At 35.3% G+C, this 10,000-nt stretch overlaps 1 protein-coding gene across 1 annotated transcript in view; it reads left to right on the top strand.

Moving 5' to 3' along the window:
• Positions 1–1,657: 1,657 nt before the first annotated feature.
• Positions 1,658–10,000, top strand: part of LOC119596109 (bifunctional arginine demethylase and lysyl-hydroxylase PSR-like) — a 9,723-nt gene continuing 1,380 nt past the window's right edge. The window contains exons 1-7 of the mRNA XM_037945250.1: positions 1,658–1,816; positions 6,228–6,439; positions 6,717–6,869; positions 7,082–7,278; positions 8,130–8,277; positions 9,402–9,590; positions 9,740–9,921. Of these exons, the coding sequence (XP_037801178.1) occupies positions 1,762–1,816; positions 6,228–6,439; positions 6,717–6,869; positions 7,082–7,278; positions 8,130–8,277; positions 9,402–9,590; positions 9,740–9,921 (1,136 nt within the window). The 5' untranslated portion in view covers positions 1,658–1,761. The remainder of the gene's footprint in view (positions 1,817–6,227; positions 6,440–6,716; positions 6,870–7,081; positions 7,279–8,129; positions 8,278–9,401; positions 9,591–9,739; positions 9,922–10,000) is intronic.

Below are 10,000 nucleotides of genomic sequence, written 5' to 3'. Positions count from 1 at the left end.
AAGAGAGAGGAAAAAGAAGACGAGAAAAAGAAAACAGACAGGACAGACGAAAACAGAGACAGAAGACAGACAGAAAGACAGGCAGGGCAGAAAGAGAGAGGGAGAAGAGAGAGAGAGGGGAAAGAGAGAGAGAGAGAAAAGAGAAGAGGAGAGAGAGAGAGAGAGAGAAGAAGAAGACAGACAGACAGACAGACAGACAGACAGACAGAAACAGAAAACAGAGAAAAAGGGGGACAGACACAGGAGAAGAAAAGAGAAGAAAGAAGAAGGAAAACGTGAGAGAGGAGAGAGAGAGAGAGAGAGAGAGAGAGAGAGAGAGAGAGAGAGAGAGAGAGAGAGAGAGAGAGAGAGAGAGAGAGAGAGAGAGAGAGAGAGAAAGAGAGAGAGAGAGAGAGAGAGAGAGAGAGAGAGAGAGAGAGAGAGAGGACGGACAGACAGACAGACAGAGACAGAAAGTGAGAGGGGGGAGACATAGACAATGACAGACAGACAGACAGACAGACTGAGATCTATTTGGCTGTTTGGATGCAGAGTCGTCTGTCATTCTCGCTTTTCCGATCTGCTTGAAAGAAACTTGACCTGAAAATAGCACGTGTTATAGATTAGGCAACAGAAGGAGTTGCAAGCATTGTTATAAGGAGGGGGTTGACTACACTGTTAGGTCAGTGAGCAATTTCATGAAAAAACTTTTAAAGTGGGGAGGGCCGTCTTGATAATATATAAGGGTTGGGTCAATGTTTGTGTGGAAAACAAAAGTCGCGTTTTCTTAAGTGTAAGAATTGAGTACTAAGTTGCGCCGGTGACTTGATATCTAATTGGATTATTAGATATACTTATTATTAGTACTTCTACTTTAACCGAAAGGTTGTAAGTGATTCTGCTTGTGTTAAATAATTCATCTTTAAATGTTTTGTGCATTTAACACATATTTTGAAGTGTTTAGTATTACTTTTTTCTGTGATGGGACTTAACAATGACCTTTATTGACCTTGCCTTAGACCAAGATAACGCCTATGAATATTCTGTATTATTTCTTAGGGATTTTCAAAAGTACTTTCTACAATTTATGAAAATATCTAAATAAAATGCTTGGTGTCTGTAGAAATATCCAGCGAAGTTTCTCCGTTATTTGAGTAAGGGTCGTTTATTCGTAGTTATTAAAAAAAAAGGTAAAAGAATGTGTAAAACGCTTAATGTCAACGGAATGTTCCTGAAAATATTATGATCCTGCATGATTTAAGTGATAGCCTTTTTATTAAATATAAATAAAGAAAAACATTTTCATTAAATTAAACGTTAGAGGTCGACAGAAGTTTCCCGGAAATCCCGGTGAAGATAACTTACATTGTTTGCAGTCGGCCTTTCTTAATATCTTTTATTTCTGAAAGCTTTTCAAAATGCTTGATTAAATCTATGAAAATAACGATTTTTTGTTTACCAGTGTAGCATTCACTATTATGTTGAACGGTACATAACGAATAACGTCAATATCGTTACTAAATAAAGAAAGCTATTGGTTGAAACATCCCGAAAGTAATTTCCCCTTCATTATCGTAAATCTTGTTATTTTTAATTTTGTTATATATCAATACAAAATCTTAACAGCAAAGGAAAGTGCTTGATGTCGGCAGAAATTTCCCGAAAATCGCGGTGACGATAACGCTCAGTGTACACACATGACCCAATGAGCTGAGACAACTCGTCCAAGGACCCCACTTTTATCACGTTTTCTTCCCCTTTCCTCCTGTTTTTGTCAAGCCCATGGATCACAGGTGCCGGAAGAGAGTGAGAGAAGCCAAAAAGAAAGCGAGACCAGGTGATATACCCATAAATAGTGTTGAAAAAGGATAAAATGCTACAGTCAAGGCCCATCGGTTTGAACCTCCATCCTATAGCTGAGCGAAGTCACGTAGACTCACATGTTACTTCCTTTGAATGATTATTGGGAATTGGGTGTTGTGGGTCAGTTTTATTCACTTCTTTTGTCCATAATCGTTCGGGTTTTGTTTGATTCTTTGTGGGGAATATATGGCCATTGTTTATATTAAGCCCATTGTAGGGAGATGGGCCTCAACATGTCAGCTTTTGTTTATTTATATTTCGGGAGGGAAATGCCAGTCAGCAAGCCGGTCTTTAGCCCATATCAAGCTCAGGTATCTGAAATAACCTGATTAGGGGATATCCATGCCTATACTAAATTAGAAATGAGTATGAATACATGTTATAATTCGTCTGAACCATATCCCCCATAGATTGTATGGGGGATATGGTTTTGAAATTCTAGGCAGAAACACACTCATGATTCCATACTGTTCATGTAGGTGGAGATTCACTAAAGTTGCATACACATTTATGAGATTAATTAGTCCTAAGTGAATGGGTTAAGTTTCTAAGAATAGGTCTACACTTTAAAACCTATCAGTATTACTGTCAGTGGGCTCCTAATGATGTTTGGTAACCAGACATATTAAAAATAGTTAGAGGATTTAACCCCTTTCAGATAGGTCACGTGTACAGCTGTCTTAATAAACTGTATGGTCTGCGGAGTATGGCTATACATGTGGCAATGCACTAGAGCGCATGGAGTGAGAAGTTCCACTACATGTAGCGGACTCTCACACCCAGCATCTGCACATTGCCAAAAATTACCAGAATTTATGATGCCAAGAGATTTCTAATACCTGGCACTAGTTGGGTTAATAAGTGAACAATAAAAAAGCTCAGGAACTTAGGAACCGAGTACACAGTGAGGGATATTTACCCCAAGGAGCCGTTACTTTAGCTGAGTTGTAATGTCACTCACAAGGTGCATCGCTTGTACCTCTCTAAGCTCTGTCTTGCTGGTTAGAAATGGTGGAAATTTTGCACTTCAGGTTGAGAGTTGGAGTTTGGGCACTATGCCTCCTAACAGTGACAAAGTTATACAAATGCTACATGAATTAATCCCACTTTTTCCTGTTACCTGATGCTGCTTCAATCAATTGGGTCTACTATCTTCATTATTGTTGCCAGACTAAAAACACTATTAATGCTTACTTGACATATGAATAGGCTGATAACTGGCTTCATGTCTTAAACATGAAATACCATGGTAATTATCCAGTATTGGACCATCTAAAGATCGAGGAAAAGAATTAATGTCAGTGTTCATAAAGGAGACATAAAACAACTCCATTATTTAATTTCTTAAAATGAGCAAAGTATAGATAATGTGGGAAAGTTGAAGAAAACCTCAACCCACAACCATGTATCAAGGTCTGCAGATTTACAAATTAAATGATACCATAATGTCCATACTTTGCATTCCAGCGAATCTCCACAATATATATACTGCCAAATCCAAGCTTTCTTATTAAATAAGTTTATCTCTTGTCAGTAGAGCTAAAAGGGTTGTTGGAATAGTGAAGGATATATATATATATATATATATATATATATATATATATATATATATATAATATATATATATATATATAATTTTTTTTTTTTTTTTTTTTTTTTTTTTTACACAAATGTCCAATCTTGCAATTATTATTACTATTTTCACTTCTCTTCACCATAAAATGCATGATTCTTGTTATTTTTCATCACAAATTATATAAATGAAAGTATTGGTAATGTTTACAAAGTTTACTATTAAGTTGTATAATGTTCCAACCATTCCTGGGAAATCCACAAACACTGCTGTTATTGCATGCTTTAGTGATTGTATTTTTTTTTTTTCTTCTTCTTCTTCTTCTTCTTTTTTCTTCTTTCTTTTCTTTTCTTTGATTATTATAGTGCCACTACATTTTCCCGTAAATGTAATTCACAACTTTCTTATTAACAACTTGCAAAGGCTGCACCATAGATGATAAGTGTCTTAATGTCAGTCATTCTGTCCATTATAGGCATAATTTACCATGTACTATATGACTGGGAAACTGATACTATAACTTTTTTATAGTAAATATATTGATTCATTAAATTCCAAATAGGCTTATGATTAGTCTACTCATTTTGACATATAAATCCTAGGCTTTGATTTCACTTTGCACATGTGGTATTTCATGCATTTGATAAACATTGGGTATTCATTTCTGAAATACAGAATGAACTCCTGAAGTTGGGTTTGTCTGTAATCCATCCTTTTTAATATGTGGTCATAAATGTTTCAGGTTGGAAGTACTATGTGGTTTTCTTTACTCTTTGCTTATTTTATATAAAGTGAGCAACAGTTTGTTAAATCCAGAAAAAGGTCAAGGCTTCAAATATATATATATATATATATATATATATATATATATATATATATATATATATATATATATATATATATATATATATATATATATATATACACATATACAAAAATACACATACAAGTATTTAAATGTTGTTATAGTTTTTGGTAGCCATTAAGCAATATGTGTGAACAATAACTCTGTGAATCCTGGATGATATTTCTTGTGAATCAAAAATAAAATAGGTATATGATATGAAACATGAAGTAGCTCTCTGATATAGAATAATAATTAGCCTAAGAACATGTCACATTTTATATAGCCAAAAATTAACCTTTTCATCACACCAAACAGTAACAAGCCAGATGCTTTGAAATTTTGAAGTTTGCGCATAGAGATTCACTGGGAGATGGACGATACAGTCAGTGACTTTTTGTGTTTGTGATTCATCAAATAATATATAAATAATAATTTTGTGTTTGTGATTCATCAAATAAGGAATCTGTTATATATGTAAGGGAGGTTTGTGAGTTTTTGCAGTTGTTTTAAGTATAGAGACCACTGTCTTTTAATGATATAAATAATAATTTTGTTTGTTATTAGCAATCAAAATGTCATACATGAAGAGTGACTTTGAGGTTATTAATATAGTTTACCTTGTGTAGATGGTGACTGTCCAAAGCTATGAATTACCAGGGAGGAAAAGAAAGAAGGAAGGAGGCAAGAAAATAAAAAGATGAGAGATACAGGGAAAGAAGGAGAGGGAGAGGAATGTGAGGTCACCTTTAATGCCTATATTTATCAGGACTCCAGTGTTTTCCAAGTCAATAAATTTTAGATTATTTACTTAACCCACTGGATCCTGATGCTTCACAGCAAACATATGGCCAAAATATGGGCATTAAACTTACATGAGCAGCCATTCTGACAGGTGTGCGGCTTGCAGACTGGGCGCACACAAACACCTGTGCTAAGTGACAATACTCTCTGCCTCGCCTTTGCAATGTTATTTTCTCTTTTTATGCAGAAGCATTTTTAGCCATTTTGCCATTTTCCAATATTTGTCATTTGATTTGTTTTATCCAGATGGCAATAGACTGTTTGCACTGGACAGACTGTATCATCTCTCTAGGTAGTCTGTAACTCAGTGTGAGAGTAATAACTATAAGTAACGTGGTTTGTCATGTCTTTTTCTTTTCATTTTCCTTTTTCTTTTTTCTTTTCTTTTCTTTTCTTTTCTTTTCTTTTCTTTTCTTTTCTTTTCTTTTCTTTTTCTTTTTCTTTTTCTTTTTCTTTTTTTTTTCTTTTTTCTCTTCTTTTCCCTTTCTCTCTCTCTCTCTCTCTCTCTTGTTCCTAATGTTCAATTTTCTGTAATGTAACCTGTGTTGCCAGTTACAGCGGCCAGGAATAGGATCCTGAGAATGGAAATGACATCTTCCAAGGTGCTGGCACTCTTCTAGTCATGGGACACGGACATTCCATTCTTCTCTCATTTATCGATGGATATGATGCAAAAACCCCTTCATAAACTCATGGCGAGTCTTTCCTGCCACCCTTTCCTTCAGCCAAAGTGCTCACAATGGCAAGTTCATGTCACCCCAGCCCACATCCAGATTTTCCCACGAGAGCATTTTCACATCGCCCACCTGTCAAGCCAGTTTTTATTGTGACATTATGGTCAAGTCATCTGCATTGTAGGGGTTAAGGAAATCTTCCTAAGGAGAAAATGATAATTGTAAGGAGATAGGTGTCAAGATCTTCGATAGGTTTGTTTGCATTATGTATTTTCCTGAATGAAAGTAGGATTACAGAGAAATTTATGTAGTTGTAAAAAAATAATTGGACCTCTTTAGATATCCTGCCATATTTTTAAGCAAGAAATTATATTTTATTGATTAGATGCACTGTACAATATTGTTTTTATGTGCAATCCACAATATGTTGTATATGACCATCAAAGTATTTAAACAACTCTTTTTTCATAATGGTTATTTTTACTTTCAGAATTATGTTTAGAAAAGGGCGTGTGGACAAAACATGACTACAAGAACAAGTTTGACTGCTCTATAGACATTGTTCCAGATACAGTAGAACGCATTCATGCAAATGAGGTCCCAATTGAAGAGTTCATCGAGCGATATGAGAAGCCTTACAAACCAGTTGTTATTGAAGCGGTCACAGACAACTGGAAGGCTCGATATAAGTGGACCCTAGAGGTACAGCAGACATCTGAGTATGGCAATTATTGTAAATAAAGTTTATTTTTTAGATTGATATTGAGGTAGGAAGGAAAAAGTTCAAGAATTGGGATTTGATTAAGGTAAAAATTATAGTTGTATTATATATGTAACATTTACAATTATATAATGTGAAAGTAGATGGATTGAACCCAAAATTTGGTCATATCAGCTAGCATATTGAGACTAATATAGACATTAAAAAGTCTTATGATTTAATTATTTAATTATATCAATGTTCATGTACCTTTTACAGAGGTTATACAAGAAATACAGAAATCAGAAATTCAAGTGTGGAGAAGATAATGAAGGCTACAGCGTAAAGATGAAGATGAAGTATTACATTGAATATATGAAGACAACAGATGATGATAGTCCACTCTATATATTTGATAGCAGTTTTGGTGAGGTGAGAACCCTTTTCTGGGTACTTAGTTCCTGGTTACTCTAAGTTTACGTATTAGTTTGAGTAAAATGTTATTTTAGTACCAGTAGGTTTTCAGTGTATTGCAGTTTATTTAATTCATATATTTTCCTTTTTTATTCCATAATGCTTGTGTCCGTAATACTTTTGATTTTTAATTTATGGCACACACTATTCATGTACTGCCTCGCTTTCAGCATGTCCGTCGTAAAAAGCTTCTAGAAGATTATGATGTGCCGAAATATTTTCGAGATGATTTATTTAAGTATGCCGGTGAGGATAGACGCCCCCCTTACCGCTGGTTCGTCATGGGTCCTGCTCGTTCAGGGACCGGCATTCACATAGATCCTTTAGGAACTAGTGCTTGGAATACGCTTCTCCGTGGTCACAAAAGGTAAGCAAGTTGGAGAACTTAGAAATTTTTTAGAGAACAAAATTTCGTTGTACTTCTTTTTGTTATCCCAGCCTTTTCAAAACTGCTACCAGTATATATATGAACTTTATGGATAGTTGTAACAAGGTTGAGTTAACCCTACAATGACAGTACTAGAAATCTCTGGGTGTCACTCATTCTGGTGACTTCTGGCAAAAGTTCAGCCATTCGGCCGGGGAGTCTATTATATGTAGCGGAACTTCCTACTCAGGTCAGTCTAGTGTGTCATGACTCCCATAGCTGTACCTGTCATGATGAGGTGAATAATGATGAAGGCTATAGGCATGCTCAGCTGTAAGAGGTTAAGGCAGTGATAATTATCCCGAATAGGACCAAATACAAGTGTAAATTGACTTTCACCATATATGTTTTGGGTTGATCTGGTCCTTTGTGGTTAATATACAATAATTTATTTGGAGATTTGATGACTATATAGTGAAAGTTAAAAATGCAAAGTCCTTGGCATCACATGTTATGGAGGTCTATAGGTTTGGTAAAATATGCAAAGTTGCATTTATTTTGAACATACGTTTGTACTGAAGACTAGTATTTTGTGCACATTCATTATAACTGTTACATTAGTTTTTTTCCTGTCTCCTCATGTTTATATTTTGGATATGTACCAAGGAAAGTAAGGAGGGTTTAATTTATAATCTCTGGATTGTTTTGCAAGATTTCATATAGCTTGTGAATTATTTAGAAAACTTTTACAAGCTTATTAAAAGAAATCTGCAGTGGATGATAGTGACTCAAATTGCTACATAATGTGTGTTATGCCATATCATTTCTGATATTTTATATTTTTCCTACAGATGGTGCATGTTCCCTACAGATACTCCCAAGGAGCTTATTAAGGTGACTTCTGCAGAAGGAGGGAAGCAAGTAGATGAAGCTATAACATGGTTCTCCATTATTTATCCTCGTACGAAACTTCCAAATTGGCCAGAGAAATATAAGCCGGTATGAGAAAGATGTTGATAGCTTCTTTGGTATATGAATGTGTAGCTTACTTTAGATCGGTGCACTGGATTTTTTGCATGTATTTAAGATTTAAGAAAGATATGATTTAGTAAAGCTATAGGTTAGAGAGAGAGTGTGTAATCTATCCAGTGGCAGAAAAAGTATTCTAAATTTTGAAATGAGAAGTGTGCCAATTTAAAGATAAACAAAGGTAATTCCCTTAAAGTATATAGAGAAAAATAATTTTAACTAAAAAAAAAATACTGTAGGAAGTAAAGTTAAGTCCATGTTCACTGTAGTGAATTGCTTGCTAAGACACTCCTGCAAAAGGCCAACACACCTATACCATTTATATTAGTGGTTATTAACCCCCTGTCACCAGGAAAATGCTCATTTTAGAATATTTTGTGAAGTATCTCTGCACATAGATGGCTCTTCTAGTGCTTAGCCACAAAGGAGTCAATTAGTAGACCTTGTGACCATACTTGATTTCACCCCCCCCCCCCTCACACACAAACACACACTAATGTTGTCACTATCAATGGTGTTATTTTTGTTATAGACATTATAATTACTATAATGTTATTGACATTAGTAGTGGCAGTGTAAGAAAAATATTTTTGAAAATGAAGGAAAAGGGTAAATAGGTGAGACAAGTAGTAGTCATAATTGGCTCATTGGTGACTTAGAACAAGTGGAGCCATTTATGTGTAAAAACAATTAATAAAGTATACTCAACGTGAGCATGATGCACATGCCATGCCCGTCGGTTTAGGGTTAACAATGAGTCAAATCTCAGTGGGGAAGCAAGGGGTGTTTGCAAAGCTGTGGGGAAAAATGCAAGGTGTTCATCAAACTCAAAATACCCTCCTTGACAAGGACTAGCACCTTGCTGTCATGCTCTAGGGTGAGTATGAAGCTAGTGTAGGTTCTAGTTAGACAAGCCTTTTAGTGGGTTGTGTAGTTGTAGTTTAGAACTGCTCTCTTTGATACTTTTAGATGGAAAGGTGTTTAGAGGAGCATGTTTTTTTTTTTTTTTTTTTTACATTATTTGGAGTTTCAATTTTTGACTAATTCATTCATATTTCATTTGTGATTATATTCATGTATTTGTCATTCTCCAGCTGGAGTTGGTGCAGCATCCTGGTGAAACAGTATTTGTGCCTGGAGGCTGGTGGCATGTTGTCATTAACCTTGACAATACAATTGCCATCACTCAGAACTTTGCTTCATGCACAAACTTCCCTGTTGTGTGGCACAAGACTGTGCGGGGCCGTCCAAAGCTTTCCAAAAAGTGGCTTCGAATCTTAAGGGTAAATTGAGCAATCTTCATTAAGACTCCATGAGTTACTGTTCTTAAGTGTTGCATTCTTTTATTGTTATTTGGTGTCATATTGATTTTAATTATATATATGCAACTATGATCACCATAATCATTATTTCCTTTATCTTGTGTACCCAGGAGAAGAAGCCAGACCTAGCAGTTGTAGCAGATTCAATTGATATGAGCAAAAGCTGTGGAATGGCATCTGACTCCTCATCAGATTCATCTTCATCGTCTTCCTCGTCTTCTGATGAATCCTCATCCTCTGAGAGTGTTTCAGACAGTGGTCAGGAGAGCTTACCAGAACATAAAAAGAAGAGGTAAGTGTAGTTCTCTTAAGCTTCTGTTCTTGAATTTTTTTTTTCTTTAGTTCGTCAGGATGTTTTATGTTTTGTGAAT

Source organism: Penaeus monodon, chromosome 37 (assembly GCF_015228065.2).
Source record: "Penaeus monodon isolate SGIC_2016 chromosome 37, NSTDA_Pmon_1, whole genome shotgun sequence".
Classification (NCBI taxonomy): domain Eukaryota; kingdom Metazoa; phylum Arthropoda; class Malacostraca; order Decapoda; family Penaeidae; genus Penaeus; species Penaeus monodon.
The sequence above is the reverse complement of the archived record's forward strand: the minus strand, read 5'-3'. Positions and strand labels throughout refer to the sequence as shown.